Here is a 27,157-nt window from a genome sequence, read left to right as displayed (position 1 = left end):
AGTTAACTTGAAGTTTTACTGCTGTGAATAGTGACATTATTGATGATAGTGGACCCCATGGGAGTTAAGTTAGGAACTTTGTTCATGCTCACATAGCTAGTCTCCACTCATCGTGGACCAGAGGAGCTCCTAAATGCATTGATTTTGTGTGCATTGGTTGTGGAAATCTTCGTGATTAGTAACCTCCCTCTTCTCCCCCCCTCCATTTTTTTTTTCATTTTGAAAAAGATATATTTATTTATGTATTTGTTTATTTATTTGTTTATCCATCTATCTATCTATTTATCTATTTACTATTTATTTATTCATTCATTTATTATCTATCTATCTATTTGTTTATTTACTTTTTATTCATTCATTCATTTATCATTCCTGTATTTTATTTTGTTTTTATTTTTTTCTGGTACTCTAAGGGGTCCTTTGATGTGATCTATCAGTGTGGGCTTTCACAATCTCTCTGGTAAAAAAAGAAAAAGAAATCTGGTACGTAATAAAAAAAATTGACACTGATGATACAGAATAATGATGATAGAAATGAGAGAAAAAAAAAATCAAATCTATTGCGATGCAGTGCCTCCAAAGAGCTGCCAGCGGGAGTGCTAAAAGTCACTGAGTATTCTATGACTATTAGCTGTTGGAATTGATGACTGCATCTTCTGGTTCTTCTCAAATTTCTTCTGGTTTTCAGTGCATGCTTTTTCTATAGTAGTACTCTTGTACACAATGTGTTTTTTGTTGGGATAACTTCATCTTTGCAGGGGGGGGGGGGGAATCTTCTACCTTTTTCTGGTCTTGATGTTCCTCAATTGGAAACTTCTGAATATGATACATATTTTGCCCAATTTAAAATGAACCATTTCAGTCTTGACCTGGACAGTTTGTGCATTTCATTTTTAGTGATGGGGAAATGGTGATAACCAGTTGATACTGTAGAAAGTGATATATTTTATTCAATGTTTGTCATTGTGCAACTGAAATTCTTTACAAAAATGTATGTTTTAAATTTCACATTGCTATCACATACAATTTTTTTTAGATATCCATTAAGTAATTGCCAGATTTCAATATGCCACTGCAATGCTCTTACCCTTTTATCATCCACTCAAGATGAAATATTTGTAAGCCTTTGTGTTGTACTGAGTGGTAGGCTTCCTAATGTTATGATGTTTACTAAGCATGTCCATAGTTTTGAGAGGCAGAGGGTTTAATTAAGAATTGGCTATCAGTTTCTTATCATGAAATCTAGGCAGCGTAGATTTTTGTTTTCCTTATCTCTGTGGCACGAATTCCCAAACCTTGGGATGAACTTTGCCCCTGTGGCAGGCTGTACTTTTGACTCCTAGCCAAATATTGACGTACATATCAGTGTGTGTATGTGAGTGTTTGTGGTCCCTACTGTAATCAAGTATTACGTTGTTTCATCATTAATAGCAGCGTTTGACAGATATCACATATAGAAAATTTTTATTTATTGGTTACAAAGGTCACTGTTCAACAACATTTAATACTACAGGATCAGCTTGAAGAACCAGCCTAACAAAAATACACCCAAATTTACATATGTAAACACAGATAGCTAAATAGAGTATTCAGTGTAGGTTAGGCAAAATAATACATGGATGCATATTCTATGTTGCACTTGATTTTGATGGCGAAGACCCAACATGTCTATTAACTAACTGATACTCGTGCCAGCCTTAGATAATTTGTTCATCCTTGGAATTTACATAGGTAATAGCTCGATGTTCCGTATACTTAGAATCTAGGATTTATTTGTGTATTTCCAGAACTGAGTGGATTCACAGTGGAATGAATTCATCGCAAGTGCATTTGGAGAAACTTTGGCATCTGGACTATAGGCTACACCATCCTAACTGGTAGTGGGTGTCAATGGCAAAGTGCATTTGAAGGAACACAACAAATTTGGCAAGTGAGTACCGGTAATACAGATTTCTGTTCTGTGTCTTAAATTTATATTGATACAGTTTGGATTATGTCAGGCTTTTGAGCACCATCTATGGAAAAGAATAGCAGGTGTTTGCTGTGTCATTTGTTGATTATAGCAAATGCATGTATCACACACTACAATTATATGAAGAGTTTGTTCGCAAAAACCGATAAGTCCATATTTTCCAAATGGAGATATTTGCAATTAAAGGTCAAGAAAAATAAAGAGAATAATAAGAAAATTTTTGCTTCTTTTGACCATAACTTCAAAAATGAACCTTTATATGTAGTGACCAATATATCATTTAAAAGGTATTATTTTGTACTTTATGACAGAGACTGTACTTAAAAATCGGTTTTTGTAAACAAACTCTTCATATATTCACTTACACTTCTATTTCCAGCTACCGTGCAGCTTGGTATTTATTCCCCCTGTCAAAGCATCAACATTTTAGAATCAAGATTCAACATGTAGAGCATTGGATGAATGGTCAATAATGGTTAAGAATAAACCACTCACAGACTGATGTGCTGTTCCTGATTCTTGTACTCATTTACGAATATTTGAGACAACAGTGGAAGATTGCTAACCTCGGCATAGTGAATTCATCACTAATGCCTGATGTCACTGAGGTTATGAAAAATTACTTAGTGCAAGTCTAAATTTTCCTTGAAATTTGACTTTGTGTACCAGTATCTCATCAGCCAGAAAAACGATAAACAAAATGTATAGCAATTTAAGACGAATAAGATGTTATATTTTCAAGAATAGGGCTCATTGATGCGATAGACCTTGATATGTTTCACTCCCAAAGTTTCTCTCCTGAAATTGTTGCAACGTTACAAATTCAGAATGAAGATACGTGGTACCAGCAAGGCTGTCATAGGAGAAGGAGATGACAGCCACCCGACAGATGACTCAAACTCTTTCTTTGCCAAGGGCCGTGACCGGGAGAGCCGCTACGACAACCACCAGTACACACCGCAGGAGCGTGAGCTCCTCGCAGCGTACGAGAGTCTTGATTACTTACCTCCACACAGCCATGTCTACAGGAATTGGCTCAGGCAGCAACCCGCAAGGTGAATTTGTAAGACATTATTATCCATGGAAAACTTCAGTCTGGATTTTGATCTTGATTTTGATTTTGATCATAGCAAGCAATGAAATTTATATGGCTCTGCTGTTGATCGATCTCACAAGTCCAAAACATACTTCATTCACATGTGTTTCATCCTTTGAAGTCTTTCTAAATTCTCTCATCCTGGTTTTCGTATGTGATTACCCTCTTTGCATCAGATTGGACTGGGATCGCTGGGTCATGATGGGTCTGATCGGATTCACCACCGGCATCGTGGGGTTCCTCCTCCATCAGATGATCGACCTCATCTCAGACTTCAAGTGGGACAAGACCGAGGAGTTCCTCCAGGTACACCGCTGAAATCCCTCCCTCGGAAATAAAAAGGGGAAGTTTTCCAAAAATATAGCTGGTCTTGCATCTATCCTTGCGGAACCATGGCTTGTAAATGACATACTCACTCTGTTGTCTCCGCAGATGCTAGTTTAGGAAGCACCAGAGTGATGCAGCCTCCTGTGGGTACAAATGCTTTAATCGTGCAGGCCAGTGTTGTTTGTTTTGTTTCGGTTGATTTGATTTATAATTGCATTTTGCACACTGTCAAATCGTATAAAAGTTGGAAAATGTTCATTATTGCCTCAGCATGGCACCTCTTTCCAATGTCATAATTATGTCATCAAATGGGAGTACTATAGCTTCAACTGGCTGCTAACTGGGGTTATCATTTCAGGGTTAAAGGCTCATGTTTATGAACTCATGCAGCAATATTGCAACTTACATTACACCTGCAGTACTTAGTCAGACTGCCTTGATAGCAATGTCTGGAAAATGTTTCAAGGCTGCTATGTAAACAAATGAACTGACGAGAAATTACACTAACACACATTTTTTTTTCATTTTTTTTTTTTTTTAGAGTGTATATCACAATTCACATAGCATCCCTTTCAGCTAAAAAAGACAGAAAGAAATAAAGACTTGTCTGAAATGAATTTTAATTGCAATGACAACAATGGAAACCTGCCCATTATTGCACAATACACTAATGCCACTGTCTTAAAGACATTATTTACCATTTGCAGGTGACACCAAAACCCAGCTCTGGTGCTTCAAAATAGTTCTGAAATGTGAATTAGGGATAGAAACTACCAAAGTAAAAATTTTGATCTTATAATTAATGTTAAGTATTGTTAAATATACAAAATGTGAACAATAGTTATAATAAAATTGTTACCAGACTAAACCATCTACAGTTATGGTTTAGTGAGAAAAATAATGATTTCTCCTTATATTTTAGGCTTTATTGCAAAATTTTTATATGATGGGATGTTTTGTGGTACAACTGACCAACTCATATGCGTCAAATGTGAACTCAAACACTTTTAAATTAGTGCTCCCTACGGTGAAAAGTACCTGTAACCCGTTGAAGACAGGTCCCGAGAATAGTCGAGCAGGTGTCTATGGGAAATGCGTCTTATAGCAAAATCAGCTCATCCTCAAGGGGCTACGTAATGTAGTGATACACTTTCAATGAATAATGAAAAGTAACATTTTCCAATTTTCATTTTCCATTTTCACATGATATCCAATTTTGAAATGATAGATCTCTATAGGAATTTGATGAATGCAATATTTTGTGGTACTACATGCTTTTTCTTTCTATTGTCTGTGTTTTTTAGGACCGCAGTAAAGGGATAGCGTGGCTTTTCCTGACTGGCTTCAGTCTTGCCGTAGTCCTTGTGGGCACTGCCATTGTTGTGGTAAGTTGTTATCCTTCCTTTTGTTTCCTATGATCCCACAGAGCAGCTTCAATTATAGTTATTGTCTATCACTCAACAATGCGTAAGAGCATACCATTAAGTTATTTGAGCGATTGGATGAGCAAACCCACCATTGTCTTCAACAAATATTGTGAAAATCATTTCTAAATAGATGGCAAATGATAATGAAGAGTAATGACAAATAACTAGCTATATATGAAGTGTATACTGTATATGCCATATATTTAGCGAGTCTAATTTTTCTGCGAATTTGGACTTCCTGACAATTTCGCGAGTGGGTAAATTCACGATTGTGTAGTGCAGCGCTAAACAGAGAATGCATGCGTGCACTTCATATTCATGTCGGGATTCTAGTTAATATTTTTGTGTGTTTTTCAATTCGCAAAAAGCACCCTACTCATGAAATTCACGAAAATAAAAACCTGGCGAAATATTTGGCGCATACAGTAAGTCGTGAAGCTTGTGTGTCCTATTATAAAACATCTGTTTGCTGGCTTGCTTGAGAGGCTTCAGTAGCACTGAGACAGTGTTAACAGTGACTCTATTGTTGGAAGCATTTTTGTAGTATGTCTTTTCTTGAACAAGAATTTTTTGTGCAATGTTCACATTCAGCCATTGGTACCTTTTGGAGAAGAAGTCATGAAGCAGAGAAGCTTTTTATTTTGGGATTTAGGGAACAATGAATGAAGTAATTGCTTCCATATTCCTCAAGTACTGAATGACCTTTGCAAATTCTGATTCATGATATTAAAATATTTTCTGTTAAATTTCTTAACTCATATCTTTTTCTGGGGGGATGGGAGGAATGCAAGAATGTCTTACAAATGAAAACATGAACACCTGCCCATTTCTTATAAAAAGGGATATGTAATCCATGAGAATTTATGGGATGTAAATACGTGAAGAGCTATTTGTTTTTTGTTTTTCATGTTAAAGTAATGGCTCGGTCACAAATACCATTAAGATCTGCTACGAACGCCGTACGAACGATTTTTAGACAATTTCGTAAGATCTTCTTAAGAAGGCCGTATGAAACCAGCGTTCGTAGACCGTTCGTAGACCGTTCGTAGACCCTTCATTAAATTTGTAGCCTGGCAGATGGTCTTGTCCAAGATTTTTTTAAAAACTTCGTACGAAACCCTCTCTTCGTACGAACTCCAGAATTCGTACGAACAGTGACATTCGTACAAACGCATCGTTCGTACGAACCTTTGTGACCGTAGCTTAAGACAGAGGATCGGAATGTGTGTGGTCGGGTAGTGTGTTCCTGTAGCTATAGGGCAATTCCGCGGTTAGTAACGTTACATTTAAAGAAATTTAGATATTTATTTTTACTACTAAATCACCATTTATTCATTTCAAGTCAAAATCATTTTAAAACATGTTCATCCTTCCTAGGTCTATGATATAGAAAAGAATGAGTACAATCCAATAAATATTAGAATTGCTATCCATAATGGCAACTAAAAGGGCTGGTTAGTAACGTTACGAAAAAAGGACACGACAAAAAAATCAATGTCTTGAAACAAAAAGTGTGCAAAAATTCAAGTTACTTAAAACAAAGTGTTGCACTAATTTCAATTTTTGCGTCATGACAAATGTTCACACAAATATTTTTAGCAGTTCGACCGATGATTTATTAGCTAGACCCCAAATGCATGGTTAGTAACGTTACGGTTAGTAACGTTACATTTGTCCGGAGTAATTCCGCAGGTCATTTCACCCTTTTGTAATCAACAAAATGTCACATGACTTCTGGAGTATTTAAATGTATTCATCTTTTACCTTTTAGCTAAAATTTGAGGAAAAAATTTCAAAGCAACCCACTGTAATTTGCATTCAAGTGAATTTCAGCACCCCCAGTCCCACATGTACATTTTAAATGATGGTTTTAGATCTCGCAAAATCAATGAATATGAAAAATAAAATCTACTGAATTTGAAAGACCTTAGTGATTGGTGAACATCCATGGCATTAGTTGATACCTAAATTAAAGAGTAAGATAAAGAGGCACATTTCTTTTATCCATGTCGTGTCCACCTAACTGCGGAATTGCCCTATAGAGTATTAACAGAAAGTAAGAAATGTATCTAGGTATAATTATCAAAGTCAATCTTACTCTGGTTGGATCAATGGTGATGCATTTTACTGATTCAGTCATTAGAGAGAAGTAAATACTTGTATTTACTGTGCCTGTAATCTAGGCGGAGGATGCACCTTCTGTCTTTGCTATTACGCTGAACGTCTGATGCGGCGAAACCATTGTCTTTGCTATTAAAGCAATACAAGAGGGTGTATGTCTGATGCGGCGAGACTAGGAACAGTGGAAGCATCCACCGCTATATCCACTTGTCTTTCTGTAGTCGTTGTTCTCTTATTATGGACTATGAATCGATGGCACTTTTTTTCATATGAAAACTGCCTCCGATTCATACATTGTAGTTGATAATAAGGAAACAACAACTAAAGCAAGACAATTGGATATAGGTGGCGGATGCTTCCACGCGCATCCACTGTTCATAGTCTTGCCGCATCAGACGCATCGCTTAGCAAAGACAATAGTCTCACGGCATCAGACGTTTAGGGTGACAGTTGAGTCCGTAGCTGCATCCTCTGCCTAGAATATAGGCTAGTGTTATAATACTGGAACTTGACATGATTCCATTTTTAACTCTTTCCCATTTCAGTACTTGAGACCTTCTGCTGCCGGGTCTGGTATGCCAGAGTTGATAGGATTTCTGAATGGAACCAAAGTGAGGCACATTTTTAACGTCAAGACGCTGGTGGTGAAATTCTTCTCCTGTGTCTGTGCAGTGAGCAGTGGACTACCGGTGGGACCAGAAGGACCCATGATACACATGGGGTGAGATATATATATATTTTTTTGATATCTGTGAAGGAAACAAGGTTACATTTAAATCTGCCTTAGCAGCCACCTGCTATGGTGGCCACCTGCCACATACGGCCTTAAAAACAACAACAACAAACAAAAACAAACAACAAACAAACAAACCCTGAGAGGAAAACCACTTTAACCAGTGGAGAACAGGCTGATTTGGCTACAACACGCATTTTACATAGACACGTGCCCGAGTATACTTGGGACACTCATCCTCAATGGGTTAAAAAACCTTGTCTATAGTATCCACCTGTCTATAACAACCACTTTTTTCATCTCCTGTGAGTGGCCATTATAGACAGGTTTGACTGTATCAGCCAGCATGGAACAGTGACAAGATATGTAATTTCACAAATTCATACAAAACCCCTGCAAATGCAAATTTTTTACCTCAAACTTTCATCTTGTCAGTGTGACAGATTTTAAAAAAATGTACAAATTGCCGAAAGAGATAAAGACAGACAGGTTGTGTAAAAGTGAGGCAACATGAACTCGTCATAGCAAATGTATTGACAGTTCTAATGTTTGTTTGTTGTTGTTTTTTGCAGCTTTTATCAAGATGGACAGTTATTTAGTGTTTGATTTTGATTTTGATTTTGTTTTTGTATTTCAGGTCTCTCATAGGAGCTGGAGTGAGCCAGTTCAAGTCAGAAACCATGAAGTTTGCCCTGCCATTTTTTGAGAGGTTCAGGAATCCAGAAGATAGGTGAATTGCTCTTGGATTTGTCTCAGTTAAAATCTCACTGTGATGTAGAAAATACACTTTCCTACAGTAATGCATTAAAAAAAAAAAAAATTGTCATGCATTTTCAATTTTTTTGACTAAACTTTCGAAGAGGCTTTAAAGAATTTTGATTGGAAAAGGCCTGCTAGCATCAGACACCAGAAATGTGAACCTTTACCGCTTTTTTAGAAAAAAAAAGAAGAACGCAAAGCAAACAAAACACCTGCTGGGAAATGAATAGGAACACCACCCTTCCTAATTACAGGATTAAATGCTGGTAGATCATCATTACTTGGTCATTACATCTATGAATAGCGTATAGCCTCATTGAAGTAAAATTGGCAGTTCTTATCAATCATATAACGAAATATTTGAAGAGGCTGGTAAAAAAAGAAAAGAATTGAGAAGAATCTACCTTCAGAGTTTATTGAGAATATCTTTTTCTCTGATGTCCGTCCTCCAGGCGTAATTTCATCTCGGCGGGCGCGGCAGCGGGCGTGGCCTCGGCATTTGGTGCCCCGGTGGGAGGACTGCTGTTTGCCATGGAGGAGGTGTCTTCCTTTTGGAGCATGAAGCTTTCCTGGCAGGTGGGTTTGTCCTGCCAAATAATCACTTTAGAGTCGGAGACATAGGACTTCCTTGACTACTGTAACGTGAATTGACACAGAGGCCTACATAAGTCATAAGCGCACTACTACCTTAGCATATATGGTGACATTTTCGCGTGTTGTTAAATTCGCGGTCCAACTGAGATTCGCGAAATTCGCGAAAATTAAACCCACATGAAAATAATAGCTTATACAGTATTTGGTTCCAAACTTGCACGTGAGATGTAAGTTTGACTCAACAATCACAATGCAGTCCTACGTGCTGGTGGTCTGTGCAAAATTAGTGGAGAAATAGCGGAATTATGTAATAAAAAAAAAGAAAAAAAGATTTGATGGAACATAGATGGTAATCAGTCACAGGACTTACAGCTCAATTTTATTTGGCAGTAATCAGCTTTGGTTGCAATAAATGATAATATGTAATACTGAGTGCTGTTTTTCCCCATGAAAGGTAAATTTCAAGCATGAGGTAACGACTAGTCATCACTGCTGGTATTATTGACATTGCTTATTAGTTTAACAGGAACAAAAACTTCCATCAAGCTTCCAGAGCTTGAGTTTGCACTTTGTGACCCTTTTATTTTTTTTTATTTTATTTTTTTTTTACATAACGGACATTACATTTGGCTTTTTATGTTATAAGCGATTACATGTGCTCATTTCTTCATATATTCAAATTGAAAACCATGAATGATTGTTTTATCATCCTATATCTGATAAAAGAAAGTGTGCTCATGGACTATAAAAGGATAGTACAGTATATGCATATACTCACATATGATTGGAAAATGCTATTTTTGTGCCCAGTGTCTTGGATAGGAAAAATTAACCTGTGCCAATAATTCTTGAAATGTTTCTCCTGTAGGTGTTCTTCTGCTGTATGATATCAACAGTCACTACAGATCTCTTCAACTCAGCCTTCTCGGCATTCCGCTATCAGGGTGATTTTGGCCTCTTTAAGGCAGAAAAATACATCATGTTTCAGGTTGGTATGGCCTTGTAATCTTCTCAGACAACTATTCCAAGATTATTGAAAGTGTACAAGCCTATAATGTGTGCCCCCATTCATCGTAGAAGAGGAACTTCCATTAAGAGAAAACTGTGACTGGCTATATTTAGCAAACAGTATTGTGCCATAGACAGCAGAAGAAAAACAGAAGAATGACACAAATATACAATTCAGATTTTTTTTTTTTTTTAATTCACAGATATAATTCATTTCGAATTTCTGGTATGCATATAATTCGAAATTTTGAATTATTTTGCAAGTACATCACATCATGTAGATTCATGGTATGTTCACGCAACTTATGATGCTAGGGCAATGTAATTAGAATGAGTTTACATTTAATGAATTTCGAAAAGAATATGTTTCATCTGAAGCAAGCAACCGCTGTCATTTGGTTGAAATATGGCCCATGTTTACTTAGTGGTCTTGTCTTCATGTTCCCTTTATGCTGCTTTTTATATCTAGAGTACTCCTTCATTTGCTTTGACAAGGCATCAAATAGATCATCATCCTAATGTATGTATCTGTTTGCCTAGAAGAGCAATTTCTATGTACTCATCATGGAAGCAGTCAATTTGTTGATTTTGTCTTGTTGTTTTCTCTATTGCCATTTTCAGTTGAATGTTTTTATCAAGCTCAGGCACTTTAAATGAATGGAGCATCTCTGATGCTCTCTCTTCTATGTTTATTTGTTTTTTCTTTGTGGTTTATAGGTAAGAGAAGGCCTGGATGTGAACATCATTATGTTCATCCCAACGGTCATCATTGGCGTCATCGGCGGTGGCCTGGGGGCGCTCTTTGTCTTCACCAACCTGAAGCTGACGAGGCTGAGGCGGCGGCTGCTGGCCCAGACCAAAGTACCGTGGCAACAGAAGCTGATGAAACTCTCAGAACCCTGCATCATCATCGTAGGTCCCGGTTTTTATGTGTACCATCCCCTATTGATAGTCAAAATTTGCCGTAAATGCCAGTCATGACTTGTTACATAGCTGCAGTAATAGGCTTTCTAATCCCGAACTATGCTTGTTATTGAAGTTCTGCAAAGATGTCAAGATGCCAATAATGATGACACAACATTTGTTCCTGCAACAATTGCTCTGGTCTTACTTTCTCCAAGGACTTTGGGTTTGGGTTATGGTTGCGATAGGGTCTTAGGTTTAGTTTGATGTGAGGATTAGGAATAGGGTAAGGGTTATGTGTGTGCATAGAATATGTGTTTGGCTTAGCATGCAGATATTTAATAGAAGTAATTGTTGCAGGAGCAAATGTCATGGAAACGCCAATAATACTTTGTTTGTACTTAGTATGTTTCATTATTTGATTCTTGAATTTATAATATGTTGGATAAATTTAACACAAAGCTGCTCAGAGTCGTCTTGTGGTATATCTTACTTTGACTAATCAAGCTTGGTGCCAGCCTGGTTAAGAACAGTCGTCAGCAATGTAAGCGACTATGACACTGCCAGAAGCTTGTCATTTGCATTGAATACTTCTCTTTCCTGAAAATCAAAGTTTTAGCATTATTCTGGGAAAAACTCTCGCTGTCTACAGGTACTGGTGGTCACTGGTACGGTGTTTTTACCAGCAGCTTTCAAATGCTCACCCATCACCTGTTACTACGAGGGTGAAGATAGACCGTGAGTACTCTATCCTTCAAAATAATGTTGGTATTGATGTCTGCCATTATTATACAAATGATGCACAGGATAGAGTGCATTAGTGAATGCGCCTCGTGCATGTTGCACCATTGTCAATACTCGAGAGTGCGCCACACCTTCACTAATGCCACGAAATAATCCTGTGCATCATTTGTTTTATAAAATGGGTCGAAAACTAACAGCATTTTTCACGTACCTTTGTGGGTCAATACCAGCCAGCTACATGTAGCACTCGCTCAAAGTCAAGATGTCCGAAGATGTTCGTCCCAAACATTTACGCACGTCGCACTCGGAAATCCTGCACATATAAGTACTGTACGTATAAGAGTATACATACGCCACATGTTATGCACGCACAAGAAAGGCCGGCTGGCAGCCCGAACTAGAAGTTGTTTACAGGATTGACAGCGCGTATAGTAGCACGTGACACATTTGTAACAACTGATTGAGTGCGCACTGCTAGTGTAAACATTGTGACGTCAGGCTGTGCATGATCGTAAAAAATAATGCACGCACACGTGACTCATTTCAGCGCTTCCAATTGGCTACATTCTTGAACCCATTTTATAATACTGTATGACACTGCTGTAAGCCTATAATTGCATTTAATACTTTGCTTTACAGAAAATCATAGTTTGAGTATTTTTTTGTACTCTGTGCATTTTTTTTTTTGCTTTTTTTTGCTTTCTCATTTCAATGCATGTAGTAGGAGACTCATGAATTTGCTTTATTTACCTGGTGCACAAATCTATGAAGACTTTTCTTACATACCATCACAGTCACATAATCATAGAGAACTTGTGTTTTCAATTCGTGCTAAATGCTGTAAAACCTGAAATGTTTGCGGCATGAAATTTTTGCAAATTGCCACTGGCATTCAATGTAAATAGTGCAGACAAGAACTTTCATGTGCATTTTAATTTCACGAATCTTGGCTCCTTGCAAAATTGGTGAAAATTTCATTTGCACAAAAATTTATGGTTTTACAGTATGTTCCTCTTTTGTCTCTGTTAGTCATTGATTTCATGTTTCAGTAAAAACGTGCCTTCAGTCAGTAATTAATTTGACTTTACATATTACATTTGATTGGAGTTAAAAATTTCCCAAGATTGTTTTTTTCTTTGTTTGTTTGTTTTTGACTTGGGCTAGCCCACTAGGCTATGATTGTCAGTGTTGTCTGAAATGCTCAGGTGATTATAAATGTAGAATGTGATAAGACTTCTTGCGAATTTTGGTTACCAGGCCGACAGGCTACAGCCCAAAGTGTCTGGAGTCAACCAGTGATACGGAGGCATCAGTCAGCATATACACCTGTCCTCCTGGAATCACGGAAAGGTTTGACAACGGCTCCATCAAATTCAGCAACAAGTCTTTCAACCAAGGTTAGCATTGTCAGACCCAAGGGAAACGAGACTTCACATGCAAGCTTGCGAAATATGAACATGTACCAAAATTTCTCGAATGAAGGAGATAAACACAGAGCTCGGAAAATGTTTGAGGAGGACGCCCAGGAGAAGAAATATCTATATCAAATGAAAATTAATGAAATTATAAGCTGCAAAATCATTGAAATTATGGCTATTTTTATTTAACCCTGATAGAACCACAATTGATGTTTTTAATCTCTACTGCTTAATTGTTAGGTTTTTACCAGAAACTTGTTTATTAGTTTGTTTGTCAGTCAACAATGTTGCTTAAAATGTTATGAATGGCTTTTATAAAGTCAGATTTAGAATAAAACAAGACAAAACAACTGCATCTCACTGCCCATGTCACCTATATCTCTCTGTCACTGCAGTCGCCACTCTGCTGTTTGTGACTGGAGAGGAGGCTATCCTCCATCTCTTCTCCAGGGAGACCCACTGGGAGCTGACCTATGGCGCCCTCGTCACCGTTCTGGCCTTCTACTTCGTCATGGCCTGCTGGTCCTGTGGGCCGTCCATTTCGGCTGGCTTGGTCGTTCCAATGCTGTAAGTGCATTTTGACGATGATGATATTATGATAAGGTCTTCTTCATCCAGGGTAGCCTCTTCAAAGCTGCCACAATTCTTCTGGAGGGACCTGCCATCATTATTACCCTGGCATTGCCAGGTACCCATGTATACACCTGGGTCGAGAGGGATGTGGTGGGTACAAACATCTTGTCCAAGGACATAAGCACTAGGTGGGAATCAAATTTGAGTCCTCTTATTGAGAGTCGGGAGTCTCATCCACCATGCCATGTACTTGCTGCAAATATAACCATACTTTGATTAAAAAAATATAGAAAGAAGAGGAAGTGCACCAAACAATAGACAATAAAGTCATATTGTGTCATCAGAATATTTCATTTCTGTTGGGGAAAGTTCTTCTTCTTTTGTTTTCTTTTTTGAAGTGCCATGAGCACTGAAATGTTGACCTGTGCATTATTCAAAGAGCCACTAGTATTATCATGGGCGTCACCAGGGGGGGTGCGTTGGGTGCGAACGCACCCCCCTTCAGATCCTTAAAAAAAAAAAAAAAAAAAAAAAAAAAAATCAGTCTGCGAGCGACCTCAACGCCGGATGCTAGATGATTACTCTTTTCTATTTTTTTCTTTATATTTTGCACCAGGGACACACACACACACACACACACACACACACACACACACACACACACACAAATCAATTCGCACCCCTGGTTCTGGCAGCACTGATTTTATACATATCTATCAGTATTCTACAGTGTTTACTATTTATCGACCGTACTGTACATCCGTACGATACGGAGATACGTGTGCTACTTAGGGTCTATGTACGTTACTTCTGACCAATCCATTGCCAGCCCAAGAGCGAGCCCTAGCCTCACTAAAAAGAGATGAAAAAAATGGAGTGGCAAGCGTATCATTTTGCCCACCCCCCTCCATAATTCCAGAGACGAGAAGATTTTCTTATCTCTTTTTTTGACAGAAAAACAAAAAGTTACCCCCATAAAAATATTGGAGGGGCAAGCATATTTAAATTTTGCCCCCCCCCCCCCATAATTAATAATTCCCGAAATGAGAAGATTTTCTTGCTTTTGAAAGAAAACAAAAATGTTGCCCCCATAGAAATGTTGGAAGGCAAGCGTACCATTTGCCCCACCCCACATAATCATAATTCCCGCGATGAAAAGATTTTCTTGTTTTTTTGTTAGAATTCAAGAAATCTGTCCAATTATTTCACCCAAAAGCAGTGGCGTAACTACGGGGGGAGGGGGGGGGGGGGGGTAGGGGTGCGCCCCCTCCCAATCCGCTGGTAAAAAAAAAAAAAAGACTTACCGAAATAGTAATTCAAGTGTTAGTAAACTGCTTTTGAATGAAAGGGTGATCAAGAAATAAGATATTTTTCTATGATTTCTTTTAACCATAATTAGATAGGTATAGATACAGTGTGAAACATTGTTTAAAAACCCCGGACCCGATAAAAGATTGTGATTCAGCGTGATTCCTGGTTGGCATTCTGCATATAAGCAGGATGTGCGCAGTGTACTCGGTACATCCGAACGAAGAGTCGCTACAATGTTGCGCAATGTGATGTAGAATGTACACCTTTGTACCTTACGCTTCGTTATATCAAAGCTAGATCATTGATTTTGCAGTGTTGCTTTACATACTAGTCTATGTAAAAATGTCTTGCATTGCCAATGAAAAGACTTGACCTGGGCTAATTCCTAACTTTTCCATGTACATTATAATACACACACACAAACAAACACGCACAATTAGTTTAGGGGATGCTCTAAAGTGCAGATTTTGGACATCCTTTCCCCGCTTGGTCACTTCGACGCCACCTCGCTGGTCATACCTCCCCCAGTCATGAACATAAACCCACACCCTTGACTACCAGTGGCGGATCCAGGGAGAGGGGCGCACCGGGCGTCCCCCCCCCCCCTTTAATTTCCAAAGCGAAAAAAAATATAGCTTCAAACGGCAGTTTTTGGACAGTAAAATGTCAAAATTTTCAAGCTCGCTCGCTCCTCTCGCTCGCATTTAGTGGTAATGCCATTCTCCTGAAGTTGCTGCCAGTAATTTCCGGCAGTTGCGCCTAGTGCGCCCCCTTAATTTCCAAAGCAAAAAATATATAGCTACAAACGGCAATTTGGGGACTGTAAAATGTCAAAATTTTCAAGCTCGCTCGCTCCGTTCGCTAGCATTTAATCTTTATGCCATTCTTCTGATGTTGCTGCCAGTAATTGCCTGCAGTTGCGCCCGGTGCCCCTCCCCCCTTAATTTCCAAAGCGAAAAAATATTGCTAAGAAAAGAACGGCAGTTTTTGGACTGTAAAATGTAATATTTTCAAGCTCGCTCGTCCCGCTCGCTCGAATGTAATCATTACTAGTATGCTCTTCTGATATTGCTGCCAGTATTTGCCAGGAGTTGCGCCCGATGCGCCCCCTTAAATTCTAAATCGAAGAAATATAGCTACAAACGGCAGTTTTTATGCCTCCGCCACGAAGTGGTGCCGGAGGCATTATGTTTTCGGGTTGTCCGTCCGTCCGTCCGTCCGTCCGTCCGTCCGTAATGAATTTTGTGGACAGGGTAACTACCAAAACCTTTTGAGGTATCCTAATGAAACTTGGCATGTATGTGTATTAGGGGGTGAAGTTGTGCCTATCAACTTTTGGGTGCACATGCTCAAGGTCAAAAGGTCAAGGTCAAATGCTTAGAATTTCACTATTTCCCCCATATCTATGCAATGCCTCAAGATATTTTCTTGAAACTTAGTGTATACATGTATTACCCAATTAAGATTCTCTGGTGAAAGTTTGGGGTCATGAGGTCAAAAGGTCAAAGGTCAAAAGGTCAATTAAAATGCTAGAATTTCACTTTTTTCTCTGTATCTTGGAAATTGTTCACGGTATCTTCATGGAACGTAGTATATATGCATGTACTGACTGGCAGTAGTTATCTAGGGAATTTAGGGTTCATGGGTCAAAGGTCAGGGGTCAAAGGTCAAGGGCAATACTTCAAAATTTTACTTTTTTCCTTATATTTATGCAATGCCAGCAGGATTATTTTTTTAAAAACTTGATGTATGCATGTATAACCCAATAGAGATTCTCTGGGATTTTTTTTTTGCCAAGAAGGTCAAAGGTCAAAAGGTCAAAGATCAAGTGAAAGTTAGTGCTGAACTTACTTCTTTCTCCATATCTCGGAAGTGGCTCAAGTTATCTTGAAACTTAGTACATATTTATGTATGTTCTGCCTGACAGTGATTCTCTTATAAATTAAAGGCCAGATGAAAATGATAACAATTTACTGTTCAATACAGAAATTGCACTTTTTCTCCATACCTTGAAAATTACTCAGTGCATAAACTTATGAAAGGATCAAAGTCAAGTTAAAGTTCTTAAATCCCCAAATACATGCTCTCCTATTCATCCAATTAAACATAGGTAAAGGAAGGTAAGCATTCAATACATTTGTGACAAACATGTCATTTTAATATTTTGCCAATTTTGTGAAGATGTAATCACACATTGTCCACATGTACTATAGACCTATTAGGAGAATCATGCATTATGGCGGAGGCATACCAGTCGCCATAGCGACATTTCTAGTGTTTGTTTTTTACTGTAAAATGTCAAAATTTTCAAGCTCGCTCGCTCGCTCGCTCGCTCGCATTTAATTGTTATGCAATTCTCCTGGGGGGCGTTTCATCAACGAGTTCGTCGCAGGTTTTCACCGACAAATTTGCTATCAGCCAATCAGACGCAAGGATTTACACTGACAACTGTTAAAAGCTAATGAAATCCTTGGTCTGATTGGCTGATAGCAAATTTGTCAGTGAAACCTCCGACGAACTCGTTGATGAAACGCCCCCCAGATGTTGCTGCCAGAAATTGCCGGCAGTTGCGCCCGGTGCGCCCCCCCCCCCCCCCACCTCCTTTATTTCCAAAGCGAAAAAATATGGCTCCAAATGGCAGTTTTGGGACTGTAAAATATCAAAATTTTTAAGCTCGCTCTCTTCGCTTGCTCGCATTTATTGTTATGCCATTCACCTGATGTTGCTGCCAGATATTGCCAGCAGTAAGATGCGCGTGATGCGCCCCCTTAATTTCCAAAGCAAAAAAATACGGCTACAAACGGCAGTTTTTGGACTGTAAAAATGTCAAAAATTTCAAGCTCGCTCGCTCGCTCGCTCGCATTTAATTATTGTTATGCAATTCTTCTGATGTTATTGCCACTAATTACCGGCAGTTGCGCTCGTTGCGCCCCCACCCCTCCTTTATCTCCAAAGCGAAAAAATACGGCTCTAAATGGCAGTGTTTGGACTGTAAAATATCAAAATTTTTAAGCTCGCTCTTTTCGCTCGCTCGCATTTAATTGTTATGCAATTCTCCTGATGTTGCTGCCAGTAATTACCGGCAGTTGCGCCCGGTGCGCCCCTACCCCTCCTTTATTTCCAAAGCGAAAAAATATGGCTCCAAATGGCAGTTTTTGGACTGTAAAATGACAAAATTTCCAAGCTCGCTCTCTTTGCTCGCTCGCATTTAATTATTATGCCATTTACCTGATGTTGCTACCAGTAATTACCAGCAGTTGCGCCCGGTGCGCCCCCCTTAATTTACAAAGCAAAAGAATATGGCTACAAACGGCAGTTTTTGGACTGTAAAATGTCAAAATTTTCAAGCTCGCTCGCATGTGGTCGTTATGCCGTTCCCCTGATATCGCTGGAAGTAATTTGTCGTTTCACACCGTCATTCTATAATCCATTTATAAGGGGTACAACCCTCTCCGGCACTTCCACACCCTCACCCCCCCCCCCCCCACCCTTGCTCGCTCCCTCGCATATTACCCCCCCCCCCCCAAGATGAAATCCTAGCTACCGGTGCGCCGGTTTCCCTAAAAAAACTGTAAGGGATTGAGAGCTTCCTATATTCCAAATGTCTGTCCAAAAAATATCGTAAACATTTAGTGTCAAAACGCACCCCCCTTGAAAAAAAGCTGGTGACGCCCCTGATTATAATTATTATCATCATTATCATAAAAGTGAAAGTATTGGAGTTTGCCTTTACATCCTTATCCTCTTCAGATGTTATGCATTCCTTTCATATATTGACCTTCAATTCTTCATTGTCAATTATGAAACAAAAGCAGCCATTAAAGTATTCCAAGACTGGCCTGCTACAATAGATTTGATTGTCGTGGGAACGAAGTGGAAAGCTATCATGGCTGATTTATGACCAAGTTTCATTGTACAGGGAGAAGGTCCTTGAGTCCCACTGAAGTAATTGCTTCATGCTCAAATTATCATTTTTTTCCATGAATAGACTGTCACGTACTTTCACAGAGCAATGGGTATTTGCAGAAGATTTCATCTTGATCTTCTACCTATTGTTTTCATGTAATATTTTTTAAAAGGTGGTATCATTATGGTGAAAAAAACAAACAAACGTGATTATCAAAAGTGAAAGGAAAACATGCTGATATCCACTCCAGTTACATCGGGGGTCTGTACGGTCGCCTGATCGGCCTCACCATGGTCTCCATGTTTGGGGTCATGACCTCAGAAGACAATGCCTACTGGGCGTGGATGGACCCGGGAGCCTTCGCCCTGATTGGTGCGGCATCCTTCTTTGGGGGCGTGTCCAGGCTCACCATGTCACTCACAGTCATCATGGTGAGTGAGTAGATAATTATGGTGAATATGGTAAATGTAGCCTCACACACACACACACACACACACACACACACACACACACATCATGATGCAAAATCAATTCCATTTGCCATTGTTCACTCATGGCTAAACAATGACATGAAAGCATGACCCTGGGCACCCAATTGTGGCTATTAGCATTATGGGATTATGTTCTTTCATTTGTTCACACACACGACGCTAGGCAAATTATTACAAGGATTTCAGAAAAGAAAGAAAGAAAATGAAGCAAGATCAGCTGATTTTCACACTGTGAAAAATGGAGTGAGTGTACTGTGAGGGTTGGTTGATTCCAATGACAGGATGATGATGATAACTACATGGATGCTGTAAAGGTCTGAGGACCTCAGTATGGTAAAAAGGTACTAATTATATTCAGCAGAACAATCATGTTTAATAATTATCAATACTGAGAAAACTTGTTTTTCTATAGTACATCAAAGGTATATTTTACCATTGGGAGCAGTGATTTAAAAAATGTTTGAGTTATCACATTTTATGCATATGTGTTGGTCAGTTGTATCACAAAACATCCTACCGTATAAACATTTCACAATAAAGCCTAAAATATAAGGAGATATCACTATTTTTCTCAATAAACCTTAACATTAGACGGTTTATTCTACCAACAATTTTATTATAACAATTGTTCACATTTTGTATATGCAACAATAATCAATATTGATTACACTGATTAACATTTTTACATTGGTTGTTTTTATCTCTAACTCACATTTTAGAACTATTTTGAAGCACTTAAGCTGGGTTTTTGTTGCAACTGCAAATGGTAAATAATGCCTTTAAATAACTATTATCTTTATTCCCCACAACCTTTTCTCCCCCACCCCATCCTCCTCTTTGTTTTTGTCCACTACCAAGATGGAGATAACCAATGACATCCAGTTCCTGCTGCCGATCATGGTGGCCATCATGGTGGCCAAATGGGTGGGGGACTTCATCACCCACCCCCTCTACCACGCCCTCCTAGAGGTCAAGTGTATCCCCTTCCTGGACGAAGAACCGGTCATCATGCACGAAGGCAAAAAGTGAGTCCAAGCGGCACTCTGTCAAATTAAAGTTGATAACCTATTATCATTGTAGAACTCGACATTAGCGGTGGCCCGGGGACACTAAAAATTGATATTGGGCCCCCAGATTTTGCGAAAATCTTTTTGTGGCCCGATATGGCAGCTAAAATTCAAAATGTATTTGGTGCATCACGCGTTACCCCGGGGTAACACGTTGTGTAGCACCACCTCACGTCCACTCGAGGACAGTCACAGAGAAATGCATGCACTGTGCGTGCGTGTACATAGTCATTCCCATGCCACTGCATGTTATACTATGCATGCATGGCACGCTGTGCTAGCAATAGCGTGTGCTTCAGTGCAGTGCAGTGCAGTGCAGTGCAGTGCAGTGGCTAGCGCGCGCTAGCTCCAGCACCAAAATAATTTCCACTTTTTGGCAACCCAGGGTACAACCTTTTTAAAACAATAAATAATTCAACAAAATGGCTGATTTTCATTTGGTACTCCGGGATACCATTTATGTCATCATTTGTATAATTGGATCATCAAAATTTCAACTTTCAAAGATTCTAGGGGCCCCCAATGGGCCACAAGAGATAAGAGTTGGTGTCGAGCCCTCCCTGTTGTATGTGTAAAGAGTGCATCTCACCCTTTTTTTTTGAGCATCAGTGTTTATTTTTTTCTTCAGTGTCGTATTTTATGTCTGTTTTAATTTATGTACATAAAGTTGTGTATGTCATAGGGTTTTTTAAAAATTGCTGTGTGGTAGGTAGTGGTAAGCAAAAGTAACTACTTTATTCGTAGCACTTTGTGTGGATGATGACATAGATATATCTGGGGCATAGCAACACTCTCGTCCATTACGTTATAGTAATTTCCTGAAGGTGTAAGATTAGATCTTGCTACCACAAAATATGAGAAGAGTATTTGTTTCCCATTTATTGGAGGAGAAAATTGCATTAAAGGTATTTTGATATTAACCATCATATTCAAGTTCTGAGAAATATTTTGTATGAATGTTGATGCTGTAATTGTTGTGCATTTCAAAATTGTGTGTAAAGAAATTCTGTTTGGACACACTGATTTATAAAAAATCATGTTTTTTGCTATTATTATCATTTTTTTTTTTGTGTGTGTGAAATCCAAATGGACAATGCCAGTGTGAACTTGGAGCTCTACCAATCACGGCACGCCATGGCCTCACCGGTTAGGACTGTCCAGCCAAGGATGACAGTCAGCGACCTGGCTATGCTTCTCCTGGAGACGGACCACGGGGGATTCCCCGTCGTCAAAGGGGGAGAGGATGCCCTGGCAGCGAACCAGTTTATGGGTATCATCACCAGGTGAGGTGCAATGCTTTGTCATTATTTGTGTAGATATTTTGCAAGGTAAGGTTGAGTTCATAGAGCAGGGCTGCACACTAACCCATTTTTTCGACTGGTCTGACCTGTCTGTCGGATCAGCAGGTACCTAGTTTTTCCAATTTGTAATGGTCCATTCCTGAAAAAGTTCCTGGTCTGGCCGTGATTTTTACTGGTCCTGAACTGTCGGACCAGTGCCTGTGTGCAGCATTTCATAAAGCCAATTCATCAGATATGGACACAATAATATTAGAAGAGAATATGTATACTAATTACACACCTGTCATGTGTGTGAATGTAGGGAAGAAATCTCATGAATATCAGTGTGAAGGATTAGCGTCAACTTTTTGTGCGTTTGTAGTGGAGGTCTTTGTTGTGCAGTGATACTTGTTTATCAGGATGAGGCCATTGAATATCAGTTAAAAAAAAAAGGAAAAAAAAAAGATAGACCAGATAAGCCATATTTGAATTTTGAAATGATGCTACACGATATACGTACTATAGTACAATAAGAACCAGATATGAAACAGTATAGGGTTGGATTGCCCTATTGGAATGAAAGAAGTTGCAAGTGACTTTTCTTGTAGCTGTTGCTTCCAAAGATTTCACATTTTCCATTGGAAAGAACAAAAATGTGTACAGGTTTGGTGAAAACTTGTCCACAGTTGATTTTTTCTTTTTTTAATGTGTCATCAGAATTGAATGTGAGCATAAATTTGTGACAAAAACTGGCAGGGGTAAGAAGAAATTATGAACCTGTTGATGTTTTGGTCTTGACCTGGAGTATCTCCTTGCTCTTCTGTCATCATTCAGTTCTACACAATTTTCTTTGTTGACCTTTGTTCCCCGATGAATATACCATGTCTTATTCTGTTTGCCTATTTAGGGTGGAACTGATGGTGATTCTATACAGTGAACAACTCTTTGAGGCTCCCACGGATGCGAGTTCAGAGACTCCTGAAATCAATGTCCTAGATTACCAAAAGGTCTGTATCATCATGTCATTGCGTGTGTGTGTGTGTGTGTGTGTGTGTGTGTGTGTGTGTGTGTGTGTGTGTGTGTGTGTGTGTGTGTATGTATGTCTGTACATGTGTCTGTAGTCTTCTTATACCCCCATTCCACAGAAATTTTCTGTCAACGGTCACTCATTGGAAGCAAAGTTTATCACTTCTGGGCACCCACCAAAGTATATCGGATCGCAGTCTGATGAATGCGACTTGGTTGGTCGACTATCAGGTGAGATGTCAGATATGTCGTGCGTGATCCTCATCGGACAATCTTGCCTCATCGGATCAGTTCCCGACATGTCTTACACTTACCTGATAGTCCACCAACACAAGTCGGATTCATCGGACTGCAATTCGATACGCCTCGGTAGGTGGCCGGAAGCGACAAACTTAGCTTCCGATGAGTGATTGATGAGAGAAAATTTCTATGGAATGGGAGTATTACCCCTTTGACTGCTATTTCTTGATTAAAGGGGAATTCCAGTCTGACATTATGTTGCTTTACGAAAACAGAAAAATCAGAGATGTAGATCCGTGTAGATTTTTTGGGGAAAAAAATTGGACACATAAGAAAGTTATGAATGTTAAGTGTGTAGAGAAAGTAAGGCAAATTGTCAACTGTATGATCCTGGTGATGAGCAGTTCTTCATTTGATTTGTACACAAAAATTCACCAATTCCTACTTTTCTCCTGAGAAAATTTTTTTTCAGCCTGTTCTTGATATGTAGTTAGTTTACTGTAAAAGTGGAAATTTTCGCGGTGTTGAAATTTTCGTGCATTTCGCGCAACCAGAAACTACTGCGAAAATAAAAGCACACGAATATTTTTGCTAACCATATCTTCCTGTGCCTGATGTCTTGATTCCGCGGAATTAAAAACACGCGAAACTCTTCTTACCCGGCCAAGCGCGAAAAATTAGTCCCGCAAAAATATCCACTTTTACAGTACTGTATACGCTATAATTTTCGCGTACATAAATTTTCGCGAATTGCCGCTCTCACACATTTTCGCGAGTGGTTAAATTCGCGATTGGGGGACCAGAGAAAATATGAAGTGGCAAAGAAAGTGTGAATTTTCAACTTACTAGCAAATAAAAATGATACTAGTTATACACTGCATGAAAAAAACTTACCAAACTCTGCAAACTAGTAAGTTAGAATTCAACATTTTTGAAGTGGTTAAGTCCATGGCGCTAGATTTCTGATGAGTGGTCCCCTTGCGATAATGGATTGGCTCTCTACAGTATTCGTAAGTAGACGTGGATGTGCTACATGTATATGTACGTAAACAAGCTTAGCCAGTATGGTCTGTTCGGTAAGCCATGACATGGTATACTAGTACTGAAATGTTTGTATCATCAAGGCAAGGGATTCATTTTGGAAGGTAATATTTTCGCGTGTTGTTAATTTCGCGAATAGCTCCCGACTCGCGAAATTGGCGAAAATAAAACCCCCGCGAAATATATAGCGTATACAGTAATAGATTTCTTTGTGCTCTCCTCAGTGGATTATGAATATTCATGCCCAGATATTTTAAAGAGAGAGGAGACTTTATACTATTTAGTGCACACAAAAAATCAAGAGCTACTCAACATACAGAGTTGACAATTTGCCGTACTCTCCTACTAGTTTACTATTTACAAAACTTTAGTATCAAGTTTCTGATTGTTCTCAGTCATACACATTTTTTATTTTCGTATCAAGCAACACAATAGTAGGTACGGCCTGCCCTTTAATTGTTCTGCAGTCAAGCTAATAAGCATTGATGACTGTGAAAAAGTGTGGGCTCGCCCAGGTTCCACAGTCATTCAAGCCATATGGCTTCACTGTAACATCTACCTCTTTATACGTAAGCTGTTGCCTCCCGAATATGATCAATGTCCGTAGATGTGGCACATGACATGATGGTATGCAGTGGGTTGGTGCTTGGCTTGAGTAAAAAGGTCATCTTAAATCCTTAGTGAAACACCCCCTGTGGAGCCCATTTCATAAGGATAGCATCTCTTGCAATAATAATGACACTTCTGGTAGCAACATAACAGCCAATCAGGAAGCTGAATTCTTGGCATTTCAGCAGGAGTTGCTATCAAAAACACTTCATGACAGATAGGGCCCTGGTTTCATAAGATGTGAATGAGACTGCGACCACCAAATTTATTTCATAATGTCTTCTTTCACCGCAGCTCTATACTTAATGTATGATATCATGATATAAGTTACTATAAAAGCTGCTATATTTGCAAGGGTTTAATTTTCATTAATCATTGTTGGGCTGCAAATTTAGCAACATTTGAACGTATTGCTACCTGAACGTCTTTACATTAAATTTGCAGCAAAGAAAATTTGCAGCAGTAAAGTGGCGGCATGAATAGACAGGCATTAATCTCAATGCACTTACGATAGCCTGGTTGTCAAGTCGCCAAAACAACTCGCAAAAAATGTCTGTTGACTCCACATTTGCAAAAATATCTGTGCGCGAAAAATAACAGCTTTCACAGTATGTCATGACTGGAAGTATCCCGAACATTGGGTTTTTGATGTGAAATGCTTTGCTTTCGATTAATAGGTGAGGTTGGACCACTTGAAAGACGACAGAGCCGCAAAGGACATGCTTCACACTTACACTGAAGAGGAGAGATACAACGACCTGTATATCACATTGGTAAGATATTCTGATACTAATCTCTCAGTGGTGGATCCACCGCTTTATTTTTTGTTCAAACAAAAATGTGAAAGGAAACCATCTTTAGTGCCTCCCTCTTAACAGAATTCCTGGATCTGACCCTGTTGGTTGTGGTTCATAAGATTAATGAGAGGTGCTGTCCTACATTAATATGACATACACACACATACCCACATGAAGTGAAGTGATTTGTGGAAAACTCCACCATTGTTTTCTCCTATTGACTTTCATACCCCGCAAGCAAGACGAAATAAAGGTGATCACTGTACACATGTTTTCTGTAACCCCAAAAGGTTTGAAGAAAGGTTGCAGGTATTTAGACAATCTAAGAATCAGAACACAGCATGATTACTCCGCCTAGACGGTTATGATGTTGTTGGCATTGGCTCGTTTGTCTGTTTGCAAAATAACCCAAAAAGTTACGAATGGATTTGAATTTTCAGGAAAAGTTAACAATGACTCAGAGAACAGAAGATTAAATTTTGGTAGTGATTAGGATCACTGCCTGGATCTGGGAATTTCTTGAGAATTTTTATGAAGGATTATCTATGGGAAATAGGGCCAACGTAGGAGGGAATTCAAGCTGCGTGTATTTGAGGTGTGCATATGTAAACTTATATATATGAGCGTGTGCTTGAGGCGTAGTAAAAAGCTAAGGTAGAAACACTAGAGAGGATTCTTTATCATTGTGTATGAGAAACAGGGCCATTTTTAGCATACAAATGTGTATGAAGGTGGAAAGGAGCTGCTTGGCGGAGGTCTGCACTCTCCGAGTTCTTTTCCAGTTTGCTATGTCACAGCAGGGCAACAATGTAAAAGAAACTATAAAAAAGATTCTGCTTTTTTCTTTTCTTTTTTTGCTTTGTTAACATGATGGAAGAGCACTTGATTAACCTCATTCAAGAGGCCCAGGGGAAGCATACTACTCTTAACAAGGGTCAGTAACAAGTCAAAAGAATGTGTGCTTTTTCTTTTAAAAGCATAAAATTTTGTGAAATTCTCTCTGTATTTTCGTTATATTGTCTTGCCATAACATCACAAATTGTTGTGGTGAACTTATCCAGTGATGATAGATTTAATGGATTTAATCCAAGCTTTAAAAATTCACATTCTCTGAATGGATTGTTTGATGATTTTTCTCGAATTTCACCATTGCGTACCACTCATATTTCAGCATTCAATGAATCTGCACATTTATTTTGGGTAAGCATTCCCCTTCAGTTTTAATATCAATACGTGTTCCCCGTCTGCAGATGCCATATGTGAATCGGTCGGCGCCGTGCATCCCCGACTACTTCTCCCTCCACCGGACGTACATCATATTCCGCACCCTCGGCCTGCGCCATCTGACGGTTGTCGACAGCCGAAACAACGTGGTGGGCATCATCACGAGAAAAGACCTCATGGGCTTCCGCATGGAGGAGAAACTGGCCCCGGTCCTCCACCCCGCCCCGCCCGTCTTAAACAATGGACTTTCCTCGGGACAAGACACCATCCATGTAGAACTTGCATCAGTGAGTGATATCTGATGGAGAAGGAGCAAATGAGAAGTCTATTCCAGACTAACCCCCAATACATGTTTATTTGTGTGTGTGTGTGTGTGTGTGTGTGTGTGTGTGTGTGTGTGTGTGTGTGTGTGTGACATTGGAGTTGAGCAAGGGCGGCGTGTTGTTTGCATCAGAAGACTAATCAAGGTGTTGTTTGCAGCTGTTTTTG

General features: G+C 39.2%; 1 protein-coding gene across 1 annotated transcript in view; it reads left to right on the top strand.

Moving 5' to 3' along the window:
• The window catches only part of LOC139722663 (chloride channel protein C-like), a 39,151-nt gene that overhangs the window by 2,087 nt on the left and 9,907 nt on the right, over positions 1-27,157 (top strand). Inside the window, exons 2-19 of the mRNA XM_071633956.1 lie at positions 1,788-1,930; positions 2,800-3,027; positions 3,245-3,374; positions 4,700-4,780; positions 7,489-7,664; positions 8,314-8,406; positions 8,888-9,011; positions 9,898-10,017; positions 10,755-10,949; positions 11,593-11,678; positions 12,942-13,081; positions 13,498-13,669; positions 19,144-19,324; positions 20,243-20,409; positions 21,552-21,734; positions 22,639-22,738; positions 25,325-25,420; positions 26,695-26,955. Of these exons, the coding sequence (XP_071490057.1) occupies positions 2,801-3,027; positions 3,245-3,374; positions 4,700-4,780; positions 7,489-7,664; positions 8,314-8,406; positions 8,888-9,011; positions 9,898-10,017; positions 10,755-10,949; positions 11,593-11,678; positions 12,942-13,081; positions 13,498-13,669; positions 19,144-19,324; positions 20,243-20,409; positions 21,552-21,734; positions 22,639-22,738; positions 25,325-25,420; positions 26,695-26,955 (2,532 nt within the window). The 5' untranslated portion in view covers positions 1,788-1,930; position 2,800. The remainder of the gene's footprint in view (positions 1-1,787; positions 1,931-2,799; positions 3,028-3,244; positions 3,375-4,699; positions 4,781-7,488; positions 7,665-8,313; positions 8,407-8,887; positions 9,012-9,897; positions 10,018-10,754; positions 10,950-11,592; positions 11,679-12,941; positions 13,082-13,497; positions 13,670-19,143; positions 19,325-20,242; positions 20,410-21,551; positions 21,735-22,638; positions 22,739-25,324; positions 25,421-26,694; positions 26,956-27,157) is intronic.

This window comes from Diadema antillarum, unplaced genomic scaffold (genome assembly GCF_040938485.1).
Source record: "Diadema antillarum isolate AM-2024a unplaced genomic scaffold, OU_Dant_1.0 scf00000169, whole genome shotgun sequence".
Taxonomy (NCBI): domain Eukaryota; kingdom Metazoa; phylum Echinodermata; class Echinoidea; order Diadematoida; family Diadematidae; genus Diadema; species Diadema antillarum.
This window is presented reverse-complemented; position numbering and strand designations above follow the sequence as displayed.